The sequence below is a fragment of the Fringilla coelebs genome, assembly GCF_963513975.1.
Source record: "Fringilla coelebs genome assembly, chromosome: 1".
Taxonomy (NCBI): domain Eukaryota; kingdom Metazoa; phylum Chordata; class Aves; order Passeriformes; family Fringillidae; genus Fringilla; species Fringilla coelebs.
In genome coordinates this window covers 83466361-83488634 of record NC_140028.1, presented here as the reverse complement: position 1 = coordinate 83488634, position 22274 = coordinate 83466361, and the positions used below count along the sequence as shown (strand labels likewise).

Genomic DNA, 22274 nt, shown 5'->3' with positions numbered 1-22274 from the left:
GCACAAGTTTCACCCATTATCTTTTACCTCCTTCCCCTCACCTCCCCCAACCCCCCATTCTGTGGGGCTTTCTGCCCTGAACACTGCCAGTCAATGGAGGTGGCTTTGGAAAAACAATAAGGCAACCTGTGAGAACCTTGAATTTCAACTTTTTCAACCTTCAGGTTTTATATCCTCTCATGGTTACCAAATTCTTCCTCAGCACTGTAGGGCACAGGGCACATCATTTTATTAAATTAAAGAAAGCCCGGGTTGTCCTGTGCTCCCAGACACCAGCTCATCCCCACAGCCCTTGTTCCTCTTCATCGAGGAGGAGGAAAGGACAAGGAAGCTGGCGAAGGGTCTGGAGTGCACATCCCATGAGGAATGGCTGACGGAGCTGGGGGTGCTCATCCTGGAGAAAAGGAGGCTCTGGGGTGACCTTATGACTCTCTACAGCTGCCTGGGAGGAAGGTGTAGCCAGGTGGGGGACGGCCTCTTCTCCCAGAGAACCAGCGACAGAACAAAAGGACACAGCCTCAGGCTGTGCCAGGTGAGATTCAGGACAACAGGAAAAATTTCTTCACATGAAGAGTGATTAGACATTTGAATGAGCTGCCCAGGGAGGTGGCGGCCTCACCATCCCTGACGGTATTTAAGGAAAGCCGGGACGCGGCACTCAGTGCCACGGTCTGGTTGACACGGCGGTGTTGAATCACAGACTTGATGATCTCAGAGAACTTTAAGCCATTTCCAACCAAACTAACCCTGTGATTTTGTAACTCCGCTCACCCTCCCCGGCTGCCGAGGCGGGAGCGGGCAGGCCCGCCCGGGCAGGACAGGCGGGGGCGGCCGGGCCGGGCCGGAGGGCGGTGCCGGCGGCGCCGGGAGCTGCTGCGGGCGGGACGGAGCTCGGCGCTCCCTCAGGTGAGGGCCGGGGGTCGCGGGCCTTGGCCCCGCGGGAGCGAAGGTGCCCGGCGGGGGGTGCCCGGTGTCCCCCGGTGTCCCCCGGTGTTCCCCGGTGTCCCGGGGCAGCGCCCACGGCAGGGCCGCCCCCGGGGCGCCACAGGGGTCTCGGGTGGCTGCGGCGGCGCTGCGGCGGCGGCACCTGGAACCTTTCCCTGCGGAATGGCTCCTGCCCTCGGGGGAAGGCGCTCCTTCCCTGTTAGATGTAAACAAAAATTAATTTATTCCTTTATATTGTGTTTTTGTATGTTTATATTTATTTACTTTGTAACACCCAAAGGAGATGGAGGAAGGTTATCAGACCTTGATCCGTGCAAATTAAACCGACTGCAGACACTTCTGCAGAGATGATGAAGGCAAATGAGTCTAAAGATTGCTCAGGTGTTTGAAGTCTGTTTCCCTATTTTAGAGGTTTGGGCTTAATCGTATCGCACTTGACAAGATAAAGACGCTTTCAGCAAATTACAAACTGGTAGTTTTTAATACGGAATTATCAGGGTATAGCTTCTTGCCAGCTTACTTTCAGGCCAGCACAGCTTTGCTTGTACCTAATGTTTATGTAAATCATAGGCAACGTGTGGTGGTGACTCTGCTTACACCTACGGGTGCCCTCCTGTTAGAAACTCCCAGGACAAAGGTCACAGCCTGCCCTTCCAGACTTCCCTGTGCCAGTGGCAGCTGTGTGCACCCTCGTGCAGTGCACTGGCACTTGCTGGGCTTAATGCTTTACCTGAGACACAACATTGCAGAAGACAAGATTCAGTTCTTGGTGGACAGGATCCCTTGCCCTGGCAGCAAAGGCAGGAGAATCAGAGCTAGTAAAAAAGCTAAGTGCGGTAAATGTCAGGTACAGAAACATTGCATTTATTTGAGGAAAAGGAGAAGGTAAAGAAAAATTTCCTGCTTTAATGAAGTTACTTTGTTGTATAAAGTGTTTTACTTCCTTCACTTCTTAAAGAAGTCTGTACTAATTTTGAATCAGCATTTAATGGAAGTGAGTGCTGGTCAATGAATAACTTTTAAATGGAGCAATAAAATGAACTGGTTTTATTTCTCTGGCTCAGGAAGTTGTTTTAGAAGGAGAGAATACATCTGAGAAACAAGATGTCTCATGCTGAGAGTCGATACCAAGATAAGCAATACCGGCACCAGGAGAACCATAGATCTGAGAGATATAAGGAAGACAGAAGAGCAAGAAAACCATATCCATACAATGCAAGGTACGTCTTTATCTCCTCAGAGAAATAGATCACAGCAGGTCTATAATGTCTGCCTTCTCTCTGCTTTTAAATAGGCTTAACTTACAATAGTAAAGAAAGCTTTTACTTAGCTGTGAAAGCATGAGCATACTGCATTTGGAAGGGAGCTATTTTACACATTGAAATTTAACCTTTTTTCCTTGTTTTGGGCTGGAGACAGGACAGAAAGATAGGCTGTGTAACACAGGCAGAGATGTGAATTTCCTGGGATGATCTCAGTCAGGTTGGGTGACAAGTAGGTGAAATGTGGCTATGAGTCTTAGCACAGTTCCTGAAGACACTGGTTAGCAGGTGACAGCAAGCTGTGGCTTGCCAAATATGCACTGCTTAAATAAAAATGTTACATGACTGAGACCAACACAGGAACTTTGTGAGCTCTCAAGTTGCTGTGAACATGTTCCTGTTAATCTGAAATAAAATTACTTTCAGTAGTTGCTGTCAATAGATGAGTGCTTGTTGAAGTGTCTAAGGCTGTTGGCAGCACTTGAGAGTGGGTCAGCCCCTACCACCACAATGAGCAGATCAAGTAATGGGTTTCCAGTGCCAAATAAACTCTTAGGATATTGCACTTCTCCTTCCAGCTTGGTCTGGCTGCGGCACACTAGACGTGAGCTTAGGCTGTTTTCCTTTTAAGTCATGCCAGTGCGTGGCTGCACTGCAGGAGAGAGGTCTGTAGGTCTAAACACCACTGGCAAATTGGTCATGGCAGCAGAGTGTTCATCTCTGCCACTTAGTCTCTGGGGACATGATTGTAGGGGAATTTAGGAATAAAGGCAAACAGGGAGAGGAAATATAATGTAAAAGCTGAAAAGCTTTTTAATTGAAAAGCTAAAATGCTGAGGTACTCCCTTATAATATGCATTTTAGTAAGAAAAACAGGATAACAATAAAAAGAGCAGAGAAGAGCACTGTGTGGACTACAAGTAACACTTATTGCTAAGTATAAAACAGTTGGATAGCACTAAGACTATAGCATCGTGAAAGTAGCTAATAAATTATTTTTCTGTCTCTCCTAAATTATGAAAAATTGGAGAGAAATGGGGAAAATGACCAGCCTAAGATTCATCCTCAGAGGCTGAATGCCTGTCCTTAGCAAAAGCAGAGCTTGGCAGGCAATATAGTTAAATTCTCTTGAATATATTAGAAGCGAGAGCAGCTAGTGCCAGTAACACATTAATAGCCCAGTGGAGAGAAAAAGAAAAAAACAAAAGGGTTGGGGGTTTGATGTGGGCTTTTTTTTTTTCTTGCATGTATAGCATAATATAAGCAATGTGTGAAAGGCTAGCAATAAATTAAACCACCACTTTTTAATAAAGCACTTCTCTGAATTTCTTGGTTTTGCTGTTAGTTTTATATGTTTGGACTCGTACATCGAAAATTGATGGATGGACTGTAAAGGTTCACAGACATCCCTGAATCCACCAGGGATTAGAGGAAGGGAAGCTGCAGTTGCAAATCTGTAACAGCCATGAAGATAATTCTTAGAGTCAAGTCAAGCATCTGGGGGCCATCAGACCCCACTAAAACTGATTGAAAAACTTTTCTGTCCGTTGTTTTGAAGGAGTTTGGCTTAACCTAACAGCATTTCCTCTGCTTGGTTCTCATGGAGTTCTCATGGGTTTTGGTGAAAACTTTGGCTGATTGATAAGAAGACCAGCAGACCCTGTAATGAAGTACATGGGAAGAATTTTGTGGAAGCTGTACTTTGGGTGCCTAATACTTTCATCCCTGATGAACCAGACTTTCTAGCCAGAATATTTCTCTTTCCAGATGTATTTCTGTCTGAAACTCCTACAGCAACCTTCCTCCCAGTGCTGAGGAAAATTAATTAGAATGGTAAAATCCTCAAGGAAAACAGCATCAAAGGTGGCCAGAACAGGTCATAGTGAGAAGAAAAGGCATCTAAAAAAGGGATTTTTTTCCCCCTAAATGTACTCTGCTGCTGAACATTGAGGCAGGAGGGGGGGTTGATTTGATTTTTTTGTCTTGTTTTGTTTTCTGGCAAGTAACAGGAAACAATAGAGAGAAGCAGCTGCATCAGAAGTACCAAAGGGATTGCTTTCAAGTTACTGGAAGTCTTATAAATCACACAGCTTATTTAATTTATGTGACACAGCTGCACAGGATGCTTTGGTAGTTGCACAAGACACAGGACAGAGGTCAGAAAAATCAGAAATGTTTCAGCCAAATAGAGCTGTTGGCAGCTAAACACTGAGACGTTAGCATTGGTCTTGTTATTGAATGTCTTAATTAAAATACAAGGACTACAAAGAACATGATTTAATGTGGATGAACGAGATAATACTGAGTCTGGAATTGGATGAAGATAAACCTTAGTGAAGTGCAATGATACTAGGAAACAAAACTACAGTAGAAAATGCTGATCTGTGGATAAGAAATTCAAGATAAAAAAGGAATACAAAAAAGACTATTTAAAAATAATAATGCTGAATGAGACTTACAATACCCCTTAATAAAAACTCATCCAGCTGTACCTTGAAAAATGCAAGCCCCAATTCTTCTTCAAATGAGGGAGAAAATTTCTGTTAGACCACACAAAAAATTTGCAGGGTTTCTTTTAACTTGAGTGTTAGCTCAGTTTAAAGGGAAAATTGCACTTTTCCTATAAAATAACCTTAATCTCACCAACTTTAAAAATCATCAGGCTTCAGATACAGAGCTGTATATCATTGCAGAAAACTGGACCATTGTATCAATGAAGAGACTAACTGGAGACAGGAGAAATGGATCTTTTGGGGAGGAGGTTTGATTTTAGATTCTTCAAATATCTTCAAGGACCTCAAAAATTTGAATAGGCTATTTTTTCCCTAGTTTAAAATCTTTATCTGTTTATTGTAATAGCTTTTCTTCTTTTGAAAGACATCTTTGTGAGAGACACTAGTTGGAAGTACAAACACCCATTAAATAGTTGTGCTACTTTGCATATTTATTATGCCAAAATCTCTCTCATTTCTATTATCTGGCCTGCTATGAACTAGCTAAGTTGTTTGGTTTTCATGAAAAAGCTATTATTTCCTCTTTCTACCTTTTGCCAGTAAGCTAAACAGTTCAGCCAGCCTACCCAGTGAGTACACTGTTTTCCAAAATAAGGACCATTGAATGAAAATAGTCTTGTGAACATGGATTTATGCAAGTTTTTGGGATATTTGCTTTCAAAACAGGCAAGCAAAAAAGGTCAGATGCCTGTGAAGCAAGCTAGTTGCTTCCACTAAGAGGAACATCTGATAATTTCTCATGTTCTAATGTTCAGGAGGACATTAGAACATTCATTTCTCATGTTCAGCAGAGAGTATGACCTAATGTATGACCATCAGTTGTTTACTCCATTGTAGAGACATCCGAGGTGGCCAGCACTCAAGGACTTCTCCTGTTTGCTCAGATCCTTACTCTAAAACCTCAGGAGCAGCACAGGAGTATTTTGGCCCACCACCAGAGTTTTATCCTCCCAAGGAAAGCTTCTCAATGAAGTGTTCAAAGGTATGCACAACAAGAGGTATGTGAGACTCTTACTGCCTGCCATCCACCCCTCTCTTTCCAAGCACTTCTCTTGGATTTGGTTTCTTTGTGTTTAGAAACACAACAAAGTAAACCTAGAGGAATATTATAAAGAAAACAAATGGGGGGAAAAAAACTACCGAAAAAAAGGCCACAAGGACTGAGAGAATTAATGAATGGCATAATTAAGGGTTATGCCATTTTAGACACCTAAAGGCAATATTTATACAGATATTTAGCTACTTGAAAATACATCTCTGGAATATGCATCCAGAGCACCAGAGTAGGTCATGTGTGTAATCAGCCAGTCTGTGCAACAAGAGTTAGCCTTTGGGATTTAGGAATAAAGTAGACATTTGAATCTAGAGCAGTTTACTGATGGCTGTTGATGGTTTGATGATAGTTGACTTCCCAATCATTCTTCTCACACTTCTTATCAATTATGGATTTTCTGCAGTTATCACGCATACATCTTTAAAAAGCATCATTGTGGGAGACAGATTTTTTTTTCTGGACATGAATCCAATAAAACACTTTTGGAGAAATAACTTGGGTTTTTCTTAGGAAGAAAGTAACTGCAACAAGGACAGAAATGAGCCTTAATGTGGGAGGAAATCAGCCTTAGTAAACTCATTCCTATAAACTGAAAAAAAAGAAGTCGTTAAAATATTCATTACCCCTTGAAAGTTTTCCCTCTTTCAGGGCACTGATCATTCTCACCTTTTCTGTAGGAAAGCTCCACTGCAGTCTGAGTTGAACTTGCAGCTAGGTGCAATGATAGATGTCAGATAATGGCTGATGTCTATAAATAGACTTTTAGTGTCCTCCAGTAGAGAGAAAATGGAAGAGATTAGCTGTTGGAAGTAAATTAAAACACATAATGTTAGATTATTTCTTCACTCCATGTAGGAAAGTTAAGTAGCACAATCAATTTAATATTTCTCCGTATGTGGATATGTGAACAATTTTAAGAGTGAGATGTACTATTTTGTCTTAAAAATATGTTCTCTTTATTAGTGTGCAGCTTGTTTTTCCTCTTCAGATGTAACTGCAACTATTAATAAAGGTTTAATGACATGGAGCCATACTGATATTTTATCCATGATAAAATTGTATAATCAGTTTCTTCTTTAAACAAACTGAATTATTTTAACTTGTCTGAAAAGCTGCTTAAAATTCCATGCCCTGTTTTATCAGAGCTTTAGAAAAATGGAATGGCAAGTTAGTTTTAGTTTCCAGTTTCACTGGTTGCTTGGGCTTATGGATAGCTTAATGTGAATATCTGGGTTTTTTCCCCCTGCATTTGCTTTTCATTATTTCAGTGCATTAAACATAATTAAGATTTTTTAAATGTCCTAGTTTTGGATACATCAATTGACAATGATGATTTTACTCCCACCCTCCCCCAGGTATTGCTCAGTGTTTTCCAAAAATTTCATGTCTGAGCTTGCAGTGGAGGAGGGAAAAGAGATCATGCAGAAAATAAATCCTTTTATTAGCAACCTTATTTCAAAAAATGAAAATATATTGAAGGTTGATAAGATTATGAGAATGTTACTACCCTGTTTAGTTTTTGGAAGCACCAAGATTTAGCAGACTTTACTAGAATTGTTTTGCAGAATTCTGTATTCCCTGCAGTTATGGTAGATGCTGTAAGTGAACTACATGGATTGTTTACTAAGAAGTCAGTTCATGGGAGCTGCAACACTTTAAAGCATGAAAAGTTCCTGTAAATACTTATTAACCATCTCCTTCTTTTGCCAATGATTTATCAGCACTCTGGTGAAATTTCCCCTTCCCAGTCACCATAATTTTAAAATAAACTAGACTCAAACAAGGCTGGGAAATCAAGTGGTGAAATGCAATCTTTCCCAAAGCAACAACTGAAATGTGAACCTTAATTTCTGATGGTCCACTAAGTAGTAGAGCTTTGGGGATTTTATCTTTTGCCTAGCACACCTAGGTTATGTTCTTTATGCATTTTGAGCAGTTTAGCAAACTAGAGAGGAATTCTGTACAACCAGATGTCTGAATAGTATTTGCTTCACCCAAATAGTTCCCCCTTCATCCATGTTTTTACCAGCTATGTCCCAAAAAACTCAAGCTGAATTTGAGAAATAAGCAGCTGGAATTTTTAGGGACCCTTTAAACAGCTTAGGACGCTTTAGGACCTCATTCTCCTGTCTTTGTTATTCCCCCTGTCCCTCCCTATTCCCTGCCCCTTTTTTTTTCCCTTACAACCACATTAGGACAATAAACCCAACCCAAACATAGTGGAAGAAAAAACTGATACTGACCCCTTTTGCTGGTAGGAACATTTGATACCATCTAAGAAACTTCAAAACATTCTGCTCTTTTTTAATCCTTTCATCTTGAAAACAGAAGGGGGAAAAAAAGTCTGTTAGAACATTATATGAGGAATACCTATTCAAAGCCATTCAGGTGGGATCACATGGATAGCAGTGCTGGATCATAAGAGGCACTTCATCACTCTTCCCCCCCAAAAATGGACTAAAGTAAAAGCTTAGGAGGACCATCAAAGTTTGGACCAGTAGAGAGTAAGCTGTCTTCTGGAATAGACTCCAGACTTTGGATTGGTGGAATTTCCTGAATTGGAAGACTGCACTCACATCTGTTGTGTTTAATACCTCTTTACAGACTTATGAAGTTTGTTTAATTCTCTGCTGAATCGCTTTTTTAAATGCTTGACCTTCGCATTACCTTAAGATAAGGAGTTCCAGAGTTTCACTTGAAGTACTACTGTTTCATTCCTTAAAATGTTTTAAAGAAGGTGTTTCTGATTCTGATGGTATTCTAAATATGTAGTGATAATCTCATATGTTCAGCTTCTCTATGAGAGTTGTGGTTTTAGAAGAAGTCTTCCCTTTTTCCCTCTGCCCCTATTGCTTCTTCACAGATTGAAAAATAGCCAGTTTTGGTCAGTTTTCCAGTCTTATATCTTTTCCAGGTCTACCACACCTTTTTCAGATAGGCTGACCAGAAATGCAGTAAAAATTCTATATAAATTCCAGAAAGAATCAGACATCTCCCTAAAGGCTCTGGTTCTGTAATCCTATTCTAATGCTTCCTAGCTTTTGTGTGGTGTTTGACTATCAGTGAACACTGAGCTGATGTCTTCAGAGAAAGATACCTGAAATGGAAATGCTTTGCTTAGAATCTGTCTGCATGCTCTGTCAATGGGGGCATCAGTGTTTGTGGGTATTTCTGTACAACCATGACGTGGAGGTTACTTATTAAACACTGATTTCATTAATTTCTCATTCAAAGCTTGAGCTCTTAGCAGCCTACTAATTTTACTGTTGGCAAGCATGAAGAAATTTTTATGATTATTATTATTAAAGCACACTTCACCATCTCAGTTTTCAGTCTTTTCAGTTCATTAGTCTGTGCATCCACCATAGTATTTTGGTATGTAGTTTTGAGCTGAACATGCTTGGAACCTCCACTTACAGGTCTTTGGGCCACATTGCAGAGCAGAACCAGGGCGCACAAACTGTATTTTCTTTGGATAAAACTAAATGAAAGGGTGAGCTGTAACTACTAGCAGGCACTCTGTCCTTTGGAACAAACTAGAGGCAGAATGAAGTACTTCTCTCTCCCCAGAAAATGCTTGGCCTGTAGCCCCTTGTGTCTTTAACTCCACCTGACTCTGCAAATCCCCTCCCACTGCACTGCCAACATGGGCATACTGGTGACAGGCAGCACGAACCAGAGATCACTCCCTTAACTCTAGCTGCCTGAAAACTGGCTGTTTCCTTTTTATTATCCTTTTACCACTGCTAACCAATGAAATGATTGTTTATCTCACAGGCACTTGTGTCATTTAAGAGCATTACCTTTCTTCAGATATCTGCTGATTCTTTTAAGTGACTTCCCTATAAAACTCTTGACTATTCCCTGCTGTGCTGTCTTTATGTCTAGTTTCTATATGTTGGGTAATTTTACATAGGAAAGCTACACTTGTGGGCCTGCAGATTACAGATCAAAAGGCAGTAGAAACAGAAGTATGCCACCTGCTGTTTCTGCAGTAGTGAAGCAGATTGAGGGAACAACTTATAGACTGGTGTCAAACTGCCTAGATGCACTATGTAATTTATGGGAATTTGAAATAAACTGTTTTTGACAAAGACAAACCTTTCATTAACCAAGGAACTGCTGCTTGCAATAGCCATTTCTTACTGCTTACACACAATATATTACAAATGCCATTTAAAGCAGCACATGTTGAAAACAACAAGAGTTTTTTGATGTGGGGATTCTTAAGGCTGAAATTCTGTCAGAAGGAAGCATTCAATTTGCTTTTCACAGTGCAGGTAAAATTTATGTAGTTCTCTCTTCTGTGTAGAAGACCTAAATTAGTAATCATTTTGTCTTTCAAATAACCCCCCTAGATATATTTAAAATATAACCAGATTCAGTGCTTTTGTTTAGCAGATGGAATGAAAAAAGTGTTCAAGGTTGGCTGCCATCCTTCACCTCAGTGAGAGGAAAATCTGAGTTGAACCCAAGAGTGAATTGCTGATCATAAATTGGTCTCAGATATTTGGTCACTTGACCTTCAAAACTTTTGATTTTGTTTTTATTATATTTATTATGTTGGTGTGAAAGAGGTGGAGCAATGCAGTTCTTGGATATTGCCTCCTGTAGTTTTGCTTAAACAGTGAAGTTAAACTTAAGTTTCTGCCATCTTTGGTCAGTATGTGACTCAGAAAATTACTTGTGCTTTTGCCTTCTATAGGATTGTACTGTGCTGGTCGTGATTCCTGAGCAAATAACTTTTTAATTTTTCAACCCATTTGCCCTTTAAGGGAGACAACACTGAAAAGATTATGAAACAGTTTGTGAGGGAGCAAGTCTAATTGAATCCCTGTTCTTTGGTGCTATGAATACAGCTTTGCTCCTTGAATAGTGTTAGATTTCTTAAGCATATTGTAGGCACTTCCAAACAATCATGCCTTTAGCCTACATTGTAACATCCACAATTGTTAAAACCTTCAGACCAATTTCCTCTCAGAAAAAGACAGCATTATGGTTTGTAACAACATGAAAAGTCTCCAATTTCAAGCATAGCCAGGAGGAAATATCAAACTGAATTTATTTGGAGGAGGAAATAGAATTAGGGAGTAACAATAACTTTCTCCAGGATACATTCATGCACTAACAAGCCGGCATTAATTCAAATGTAAACATCTATAAGCTTTTGTTTTGACAAAACACAGTCAGATTTTTTCCCCTATAGCTATGCATGCTGGGAAGTACTCATAGACTAGGAAAAAATACTGAGATGAAAAGTTAGCCAAGACACAGGGTTCACACTAATAAAAACTCGCTTTGAGTTATGCCATTGTTCTCAGCCATAATGCTGCCATTGTTTCTTTGCTGTGTTGTGTTGTGATACTGTTCCTCTTGGAGTCAGACATGGAAGTAGGAGGGGGAAAACATTTTGTGGAGGACTCGTACCCCTTTCAGTGCTGTGGAGATGTTGGGGGGGAATAAAAAAATCTCCTGTAGCTTTAGGTATGCACATTCAAAAACACTGAAGGGTCATTAAATGTGCATAGTGCAGGTAACTCTGTGTCTGAACACAAGCTTTTGACAAGTACATTCAGCAGCACGTTGCATCTTTTTGGCAATGCAGGACACCTACATTCCTGTGGGGGCACACAACAGGATGAGAAACTGTTGTGTTTTGTAGTCACCATCTTCACATTTTGCCCCCACAGTGTGCCGTGCTTAGTTCCTTTAAATTATGCCCAAAGCTGCTGTACACTGTTCCTGTGGCAGTTAATTTCCATGTATGTCTGCCTAAGAAGGGAGCACTAGGGTCCCCTATAGTCTCATTGTAATTAGACAGCTTCCCCTTCTTTCACAAAGTATATTTTAAATACAGCGTGACTAACAGGCTGAAGTTGCCATCAAGTTTTTTAATCTCGTAATTGTGAAGACAGACGATATTAATAGTGGGAATTGGATGGAGCTGTGCAGATTAAAATAATCCCAGTTATTCAAAATGCTTAATTAAAGTAGCAGAGTAACAAGATACAGCAGCAGAGCTGCAGGTAACCTTCCTTCCTGTTCTGATGTTATAGTATTTCATTTGGAGCTCAGTCCTCTTTACTTTGAAATACAAACAGCCTTGAGCAGTTGGCGCTATAAAAACACTCAGGAGAGCTACACTACTTGCAGATGCCAAATCCTACCTTTAGCAAACTGTTGCCTTGCCAACACATGGGACTTCACTCTGCCCACGTTTTCGTATGAAATTATTTTCATCCACCTTTTGGCATTGTGCTAACGTGTACACGATTGTTTTTAGAGAAGGGAGAGCTGCAACTGAGAAGACTCACTAAAGTTGGCAGGGGAAGATACTGGCAAAGTTGCTGTTAGCTGTTTGGTGTGTGTTAGACTGCAGTCCATGTTTCCCATACTGGCAAATCTTGTTAGGTTTACAGAAGAAGAGTTACACCATCTTTCCTGTGAGAGAACCAGGTTTGTCTTCCCTACATCTGACCCAAATTATGGGAACAAAGGGAAACTCTTCTCTTTAAAAGGTGGCACACAAAGCCAATTGATACAGCAGACAGACTATCTATTGAATGTAGCTCTATTTCTTGAGCAAGTGATCCTCGCTCTCTTAAAGGAGAAAATCCACCCAGACAGGAATGTTGCTCACCAAGTGTGACAACGTACAATTAGTGAAGCGAATGAGAAGCTTGGGTTCACAGGTGCCTCCAACCTGACCCGCCTTCAGCCAGACTATGATAACTTAAAGAGCAATAACACCCCAATCTTTGTACTTTGTAAAGGTGGCTCAGTTTCAGTTCAGACAGAGGGAGTGGCCATGGAAAGTTGGCTTACAGAACAAGAGCATTTCATTGTTTTCTGAACTCCTTTAAAAAAAAAAACCCTGCAAGCTGGTTTCAGTACTGAGACACTTGTTTACTACTTGAAAAAACTATTGGTACATTAAGAAAAAGAGGAAAAAAAAAGGCCATTTCCTGAAATGTAGAATGTGAGGTGACCATACAGAGACATACCAGTGCTACAAATAGAATACAGCCTTTTACAGTTGTTATATTTAAGCAGTACTGTCAAATACTACAGTTTAATGTAAGATCTTTTGCTTCCCACCCTCTCCAAAATTAGGAAAGATGACTCATGCTCAATTAGCAGGAGAGAAATCAAGAACATTCTAGAAGTGATGCTTTAAAGAACTACTGGGTACAAGTAAACCATAGCTGTTGTTCCCAGGCAAGGGCTGGGTTGTATTGAAACTGTCTTACAGTGGTGGGAAAATATGGGGATAGAGGATGATGCAGTAATTCTACAATTTAAGTCCACCCTTTCCTGTGAAAACTGGACAGCAATTTTTAGAGGATGGGAAGTTATTAAGCAGAAAGAATGGAGCAGGTGGGATAGTTGTTCTTTAAGGGAAGAGGATACACAGAAAAAACAGGATAATACATTTGGATCTGAGCAGTCTGTGAATGCAAAACTTCTCTGAGTCATTAAAACCAAGGCTGGTCATCCTTTGAGATTTCCTAACAGAGTGATTATCTTGACTGAAGAGAGACAAATTATTAAAAGCTAATAATAATATAGTTTTTTTCTAGAGCACATAAATAATTTAATTTTCCCAGTTTTAAACTATTTTTTTCAGTGATTTCCAGTAAGATGGATATCTCAAATGAGCATAAGTGTGTTGGGCACATCCATGCAATATAAATGCATTTGGCTCTGAGTATGTGCATCCCTTGGGTCCTCTGAAAAGCCAAGATTTTGTTGGTGTTACATTGCCTAATTCTTGTGTTTTAGGGTTGGGTTGTTTTTTTTTCTGCCTTTGATTTTAGCATGACTAAGTGAAAGCTAAGTCCCACCACTGGCTGAAGAACACAGAGACCTGCAAAAATAATAGTGGTGTGGGAACTTGGGGGGCATTTCTTTGTTTCTGAAAAAGCTGTGTATTGCCCTTATTCTGCTTTAGTAAAGCTGGTTGAATTCTTGTTACTGGTTTCAGTAAGATCTTGCTTTCTACATAAAGGGAATAATGGTATTAAAAGAAAGGTATTAAAACAACTTTGCATCGAGATTTTATGGTTTTGATCTCTTGCAACTGTTGTCTTCATTTCTTTTTCCTTTATCAGTTCTCCTCCTCTGTTTTGGTTTCTCCCTATTTCTGTCACATTTTGTCCTGTTCCAAAAGCAGAGCCAAACCCTGCTTTACTTTGAAATTTTCTCCCCTTTTCCTATTCTTTTTCCTCCTGCTACTGATTCAGTTTAGCAGAGGGGTGACCGAAGCTGCATTGAGCTGTGCTTTCAGTCTCTGGGGAATGCCAAACCTGCACTGCCAAGAGATGTTCTCCCTTTGAGATCCTTTTCAGGACTGACTGCTGCTTTTGTAAGTCACTATATATGTTCAAAATACTTGTCTTCTCCTTCTTGAGGGGTAAAAAAAAAAAAGAAATATTACCTCTGAAAAGCATAAAGCTACCCAAAAATAGGGGGTGGGAGAAAAGAAACAAAATACAACTTACAGTGAAAAAGGTTTGGAGAAAGATTTTTCATGTGTGTTGTAGCTTCTAACTCCTCTCTTCCCTTCTCCTGGAGCGACCCCTAATGGGATGTGACGTGGGTACCACTGACCTGTGTGTCACTAGCCCTGCCACTGGGATCCAGGTATCCAAGGGTGGCAGCCACACATCCCCAGGGCTGCCCCTGGGTCCTGCTGGTCCCACCGGTGTGTGGTCTGCAAAGGAAGCAGAGGGAGAAGGCAAGCCAAAATGGAGAATGGTAGACATAGAATATTCTGGAAGTACACAGTGATGTTCACTGAAGAGGAGCAAGTGATACAAAAAGAGACAGGAGGAGTCGTCCATGTACATTCAGCAGAGGAAGAAGGTGACTTCTGTCCCAGATACAGTGGAGGGAGACACTTTGAAGGCTTTTTCCATTAGTATGACCCTAATGGGATCAGGGGAGTTCAACAGAAAGAGCAAGAACTGTATGTCCTGCAAATTTATTTATGGCAGCTGCAGAAACAAAGGAACAAGCAAGAATTGACCATTCTACTTTATGTAGGCATGTATACACACACCCTGACCCCCACACCTGAGCATCAGAGCTGTCCTGCCACAGTGCCTGGATGGAAATTCCTCTTTAGGGCTTTAGGGCAAGACTTGAGTGCACAGCTGAGTTGTTGGGTACCACACATTCAGCCACAGTGTGGTCTTATGAGGCAGAGCACGCCTCCTTAACTGCTCTCCTCACCTGAGAAGGGGAGTTTCTGGTCCTTCTCTGGTCCTGATTGTTACTACCCTTGCTAAACTCATGCCAACACAATTGCTCATCAGATATGCTGTGAGTCACCTCAAGAGGCTAAAGTTGCAGAACAAAACCAGCAGCACAAAAGAAAAGAGTTAAATAGTTTTCTGCTATTTTAATTTATTTGAACAAGTAGTGACTACCCAGCCAAGAGTGGGAGCTGTTAAAGTCAGCTGCCTGTGGGTCTGTACCCTTAACCAGCCCACCTGTCAGCTTTGCTGGGTGGTCAAGCCCACATTTGACAGAAGATAAAACCATTGTTCAGTGGGTTAATGCCACAGAAATATCCCAGCAAGGAAAAGAAAGGGAAAGAGAAAGTGAATAGTACATAAATAGCATAAATTGGAAGGCTATATCATTGGTTATAGCAGGAAGTGTACTCACAACAAAAGACAACTGCAATCAAGCAAAATTAACAAGTAGGATACATTGAAGTTACTATCCAATTCAGATTTAGATTTTATGGAACTAATGAAACAATTCTCTGGAAATCTCTGGCAACACCCACTTCGAGATTGCAGCCCTTCTCCCCACCTTCATTGCTGGAAAGCAGTGCAGGAAAGAAGCATAGGTAAGGAAGTAGCAATCCAGGAGCCCTGACAGGACTCCTGTAACTTATTCAGTCAGGAGAGGGTTAGTTCCTAAAGCCAGCTGTTGACTGTGCTGATTTTAATACAAATACAAATGGGCTGATTTTAATACTAATGAGTAATATTTTAGGTAAATCCAAAGATGTTGAACTTGAGAAAGATAAAAAATAACTAAACCAGTAGAATTCTGAGCTGTTCAGACCTTTGGTTATTTTACACTTAAATTTTGCAATGCATTCATTGTTGCATGGGATTAGGGAATTACTATAGAGATAAGCAACTTTCCTATAGGAAGACATTTTGGTTTCTGCAGCTGTAACTTCAAGATGACATGGCTAACTGGCCTGTGAAAGCAGAAATGGCAGGGCTTAGAAGCATGGCTTGTAACTCAATCCTTTGCACCAGCAGCACACTGCTTGACACAGGTCACTGCTAGGATGTGTGTGACCATACCTTGGCAGAGCTAAGATTCAAAACTTACCTGTCCTTTTATTCCTTACTTCTCAAATCTGTCTCTATCCTGTTATACTAGTAGGGTTTTGTATCAGCTTGTAACTGTCACAGATTAGGGCTGCAAGAGGCTTTTAGTGTTACTGGGTTGGAACATACTGTAAGGCTTAATATTTCCATCAAAGCCCTGATGATTATACAACATCTTAGGCATTTCCACTAATTGTCTGCTATGTTCATAAACCCAGCTGGCTGTCATCATAGACCTGTAATTCATTTTACACACTGCTTATCATTTTAAAATTGTCTTTAATACAGGAGGCTTTGTTCTTGCACTTTCTTTTAAAAAATCTAAGTTAATCTAAATGATACAAGTGATTGGTGAAGTAGCTGCTGCTGAAGCTCTCTCCAATGTTTAGGCACTCTAATTAATTCTACAGCAGGCATGTGCAGGTACATAGAAAACCTGTCCAGCCTAAAAGCTCTAAGGAAATTTTTTAGGCATGCCTTTAAAGCATCTACTGCTGTGGTTAAAAATACAGTAGACCTGCACTGATCACGTTTATCATCCCGTTATCAGTCAGCTCAGCAAAGTTAAGGGGTGGCGTACAGAATGTCTGTGAACACACAGAAAGTTTTGGAGCAGCATCATTGAGGATTGGGGTCAGTTATAAATGTGGGGAGGTTAGCAGCAGGCAGTGACTACCTTGAGAACAGAAAATTGCCTTTTCCAAAGCTTAGCAAGGTGAGGTAGAGGAAAAGTTGATGCTCAGCAGGTCAGGGGGCCTCAGTACACACAGATGAAAAGGAAATTCTGAGGTCAGCAGCTGACTGATCATGAGTTCCCAACTAACAAGGAGCCAAACATACTTAAAATTTATGTTTCCCTTAATCAAATGGTCTTTCCTCCATGTAGGCTTGTAAGAACTGTTTCCTGCTGGAATATCTATGAAATCAATAGTCAGCCTTTAAGAAGGGAAGTGCCCTCCTGCATCCAACACTGTCACACTAAGGCCCCCGAGGATCTAAGTTGACTCCCTGTATTTGGAAGGTATAATGTACAACCCAACTGAGCAGACAAAAAAAACCCAAAAAACACCTGACTGAGTTCCAGTTAATGTTCTGCACAGCTTCTATTCTTTCCAAATACTGTGAACAGTCCTAGTAAAGTGATGACTCTTTACCTGTTAAAAATGATGAGTCTTTTGGCTGCGTCATTTGAATTTGGTACAAGAAGTTCCAAATCCTAACTCCAGGGCCAAAAGTTAAATTTCTCTCTACATTTAGCTCCACAAATACCTCCTTTGAAGTACTTGAAGCCTTCTGAAGAGATTTGGTAACCAGCACAGTTATTGCCCTGCTTCACAGAAATGGTTGTGCAGAGGGGTCAAAGAAAAGGCACACTGCCATGCAGAAATCAGCATCATCTCTGAAGAACACATGCACAGAACTGTTCGCTTGGTTCCCCTTGAACAAGGGGAAGAATTTTGTCTGCTCTAACTAACACTACCTTCCTGTGCAGAGCAAGTGGCAGCAGGAAAGGACTCGTTACCTTAGCCCTCTGTGGAGGGAGTAAGAAGGGGCAGAATGGGAATATCTGATAATCCATCATTGTGGCTGTCACTGGCTTTCTTTGGTTAGAAGCATCTGGCAACACAAGAGAGGAATTTGTTTAATTCCCTTGTGTTCCTGCTTCAGCCCTTCCTTTTCAAGCCCATACAGCCTTGACAACAACTGAGCCATTGCGCAAGAGGGAAATGCCATGTGGATCAGCGCTAGTAGCATAAAATGAAAGTCTGTGTGCAAACCACAGATCCTGCTCCACTTTAAAGACAAACATAGGACCACTGTGTCAAGCATCTTACATTCTTGGCTGTCAGACAACAATGGAATAATAAGATTTACAATTCTGTAATTAACTTCAGAACTTTGGAGCTGTAACACGCCTGACACGCTAAGGGTTTTCATTTCCCCAGTAGGCAACTTTCTAGCTGTGCTACGCTTCACCATCCGTCATGTTTACTAATCTTAGTCTGACCCCTAGTGAGCTGTCACAGAATAATCAGATTTATCAAACATGAGGCAGCTTCCTGAGAGGCTGCTACCACAAAAATAAGTAATTTCTCCCCTTTTCAGTTCTGGGTTTTGTTTGTATTTTTTCCCTTAAAGATACTTGGTTGCTATTACTAGTAGCCTAACATACGAAAAAGTGAAGAGCCAACTCAGAAGTTGTAAGGCTCTCTTCCGAAGGTCAGGGTGTGAAAGAGTGCCTATGACTTAGTATCAAATTAACTTATTTCTGCATACAAGGTGGGCTTTGCTTCCTTACTATCCTTCTTTTTTGGTTTTTTTTTGTGCAATAAGAAACTCCTTCTTCAGAGTTACGCGCGCTTTTTGTCTCTGAAGGAGATAAAGTGCAAGTTGCATCTGGTTAGATTGTAAGTTTAAATTAACAAATACCTTCACAGAAGAAAAAAAAAGGTGTAAGTTAAAGTAGTAAACATGTTTTGAAGGACTGAAGTAACTTGCATGATTTTTCAAGTCGTTAGAAGCTTCTAGGTTTTTGTCAGCATCAACTTCAGCATTTTGTTCATACTGGATATTTCTTGCACAGTGTGTTTATGCCAAGTAGTTACAGGCCAAAATATAATCACTGTGCGCTTGCCTTGGCAGTAACACAAGCACTGTAAAATTTTTATGGATTTTTTTTCACTGCATGAAGATCCATCTATCAAGCACACTGACAAATTAAAAAAAGTAATTTGCCCAGCCTCCAAAATGTACCCGCGAGAGTTCAGCCTTCTCTTTTTTTTTTTTTTTCCAAGTGCTTTTCTGTAGCTGTAGCCAAGAGGAATATCTCAGTATTAGTACTCTCTGTCTATGGTTTTGGTGTACTTCTGTCACCCACAGTTTGCACAAGATGTGGTTTTGATGTCTATTTGCATCGTTGTGCTCCTTCCAGGCATTTTGAAGTTTGTGGAAATCACAGTTAACCTCCTGGTGCTGATTTGCGTGGGCGCTTCCCAAGCCTCCGTTGCAGGCTTCACGTCCTTCGGAGGCCTCGGATCCTTTAACCTGAATTCAGCCTACAGCCCCTTTGAGGGCACGGAGCTGCGGGAGGTGAGGGACCTGGACATGCAGTTCACCCAGATGAGAGCCCCTTGCGTGTACGGCGGAGTGGCCTTCAGCTTGACAGCGGCCACGCTCACCCTCGTCTTCCTCGTGGTGGGGGCAAAACCCATCCAGCAGCTCCGCACAGGGCTGCTGGTAGGCGAATGTGCCTTCAGCCTGCTGGCTGGCCTGGCGTACCTGGTGGCCGTGGGGCTCTACCTGCACTTCGTCAAGCAGGTGAACGCCACCGAGGTGTGCAGGAGGCGCGAGCGGCTCTACGCGCGCCGTGGCTACACCTCCATGAACTGCGACGTCCAGGGCGGCGACGCGGCCGTCGGCCTCTTCGGGGTCGTCGCTTCCTGCCTGTACTTTGCCAGCTTTGTGCTCTGCATCCTCGCTATCCGCACCGTCCGGGCCTTCCGGAGCCACGTGGCCAAGGCTCAGCACAGCCCCAAGGGCAGCGTCAGAGACAGAAGCGTCAGAAACCACCACGCCGTGCACAGGACCTCTGAAAGCTCCCACAGCGTCCGGGCTCTCGCCACGTTAGTGTGAAATCAGGTCTGGGACTGTGCCAGAGAGCTGAGGCTTCAGCAAAGGATGGACCTCGCAAATAGGCAGCCAGCCCACAGTATATATTCCTACAAGGTGCTGAAGTGTGCGTTGAATCACCGATTGTAACCGTACTGCTACAACATGATGTAATAAAATTGACATTGAGTGACTGTTTTAACAAGGATTTTTGCACCGGTCTCTCAAGTTGGACTCCTGAATTTAAAATGTATTTCATTGTAATGTTTTCATCCTGCACAGAGCAAATCCAAACAGCAGTGGGCTTTTAACAGGTTACAACTGCGTTGCTGCCAAACTTGAGCTAACAGCCACTTCCTTTCCCTCTCCCATGACGTAGGGAATTGAATATCCAGCTAGGATGGGCAGCTTTCAACAGATCCTGTGTCTGTTGCGTGTCCTATTCCTTTATCCTACAGTGCTTACAAAGCAAAGAACACCCGAGTGCTTTTCTGAATCCTGTCCGAAGTTACACTTGTAACCTTTTTTGCCTGGGCTAGTGAAGCGTTTTATCTTTTGAGTCACGGGGGTTTACACATGCCGATCATGTGCTCCCTGAGGAATGCCGCTGGGGGACCTAGCTGCAATGTCAAAGGCAGCATTCAGGGTCCTTATCCAGTTTCCTACTACGTTTTCCCATCTCACTGAGCACAGATCAGAACCTGAGAGGCATCACACTGGTCAGGTATCAGCTTAGTAAAGATACCATTTGTTTCTGTAAGCACCTAAATGAGGTTTGGCTTGCTGACTCTGCAGCCAGTGGTGGGCAGAGCCTGAATCGGGAACATGCTGCCTGCCCTGGGAATGCTGTAACAATGACAGAAGGTACATGTATATTTCCAATATCTAAACAGGCAAAGCATGAGTGAACAGCAGTAATTGTATGCCCCAGGGTTGAGAAAATAAATTTAAGAGAACATCTTTCAACAGTCTGTTGTTTGAGGCAGATGAAACAGATCACTGGTCTTCAAAGATGAGGGAGTGGGAGAAAGAAAAGGCTGTTCTTCAAGCGCATAAGATCTGTCAGCTAGAGAGGAGAGAAAGCTCTGGCCATTTTCATTCTTTTCAGTTTTGTCTGGCTCACAGTCATTGCCCAGATGAGGCTTTTTTGACCCATAGTAGAGCTTATTGACTTCATACTTCATACATACACATATGTATACACACACACACACATATCTCAAAGGATTGTGTTTGAGGCCAAACAAAAAAGTGTTATGGTTCTGATTAGAAGTGATTACATGAGCCTTTACAATAAGTATCATTTATATAATTCCTTAAACATCTCTTTAACACTTTGAACAAGAAAAAGCTCCATAGCATTTTCATGCATATGGAGAGACAGGAATAGAGTTTTTCCAAACTGGCTATGACTCACAGTCATCATAGAATCAGGAAATTAGGACTTTGATTTCTAGCTCTTTGCCAAAGCCTAGACCTTCTCTGGTATGCTGTAATCAGCTACAAAGTCTGTTCCAGGGATGTCTGGCATGCAGCTAAAGCCGCAGCTGACCACTTGTTGGGCATCTCTGCCTGCGCTCCTGTTCTCTGCTACTGCTAGCACAGTTTGAAAGCAGGCTTAGTTACACAATGACACACTGTTATTAATTTACACAAACAACAGAAAGGCAGCACCTTGAAGTGACAAATGCAAAAGCTTAGAAAATGTTGCAGGTAAGAATGCATTAATTTAAATCAGTCCTTAAATACATGTATTATAAAAATTATAAAAAGAATATAAAAATATAAAAATATGAATTTTAATTTCAGGGCTTCTTATTCTGTCCCATTCATTTTGGGATGCTTGCCTGCCATCACTGTGTAAAAGCAATAATCTTCTTGGGAGTTGGGAGTATTGATTTCTTTTTTTTTTTTTTTTTTTTTTTTTTGCTTGTCTCTTTATTCCTTGTGTCTGTGGTAAAGTCCTTATTTGCTGCAAGTATTTCAGTCTTTGGAAAATGGTGCTGTGGTGTTCCTCCCTTGGACACCTGGGTCCCTCACAGTCCAAACATTTTGGGTCCCTTTCCTGTTAGCAGAAGTAATTTTAATGTGTTTTACATGGAGAGTCAAAACATACGTGATGAATACAGGTCAGTCCCAGTCACATCCTCTCAGCTCCTCACCCAGTTGCTTCCCTAGGTGAAGGGACCCTCATCATCCCCTCTTGTTTCTAACTTTTACAGCCTCAAGTTTATTCCTTATAACAAAACTAATTCTACTCTCTTTTAATCTAAAATAATTCCCCCTTGTCCTGTCACTACAGGCTCTAGTAAAATGTCTCTCTCCACATTTTTCAGCCCTCATTTATATATTGAAAGACAGAAGGGTCTTCCCAGAGCCTTCTTTTCTTCAGGCTGAACAACCCCAACTCTCTCAGTCTATCTTCATAGCCAGCCCTCTGATCATTGTCCTGGCCCTCCTATGGACTCTCCCCAAAAGGTCCATGTCCTTTCTGTGCTGGTGACCCCTGAGCTGGATGCAGCACTCTGGATGG

At 41.6% G+C, this 22274-nt stretch overlaps 1 protein-coding gene across 1 annotated transcript; it reads left to right on the top strand.

Annotated features, from left to right (window-relative positions):
• Positions 1 to 775: 775 nt before the first annotated feature.
• Positions 776 to 21474, top strand: LOC311157679 (MARVEL domain-containing protein 3-like). Its single transcript, XM_084212498.1, is given in 6 exon segments — positions 776 to 906; positions 2010 to 2165; positions 5558 to 5702; positions 14018 to 14098; positions 14100 to 14139; positions 19065 to 21474. Coding segments are annotated over 5 exon segments (1083 nt in total). The 5' UTR covers positions 776 to 906; positions 2010 to 2049; the 3' UTR covers positions 19766 to 21474.
• Positions 21475 to 22274: the final 800 nt, after the last annotated feature.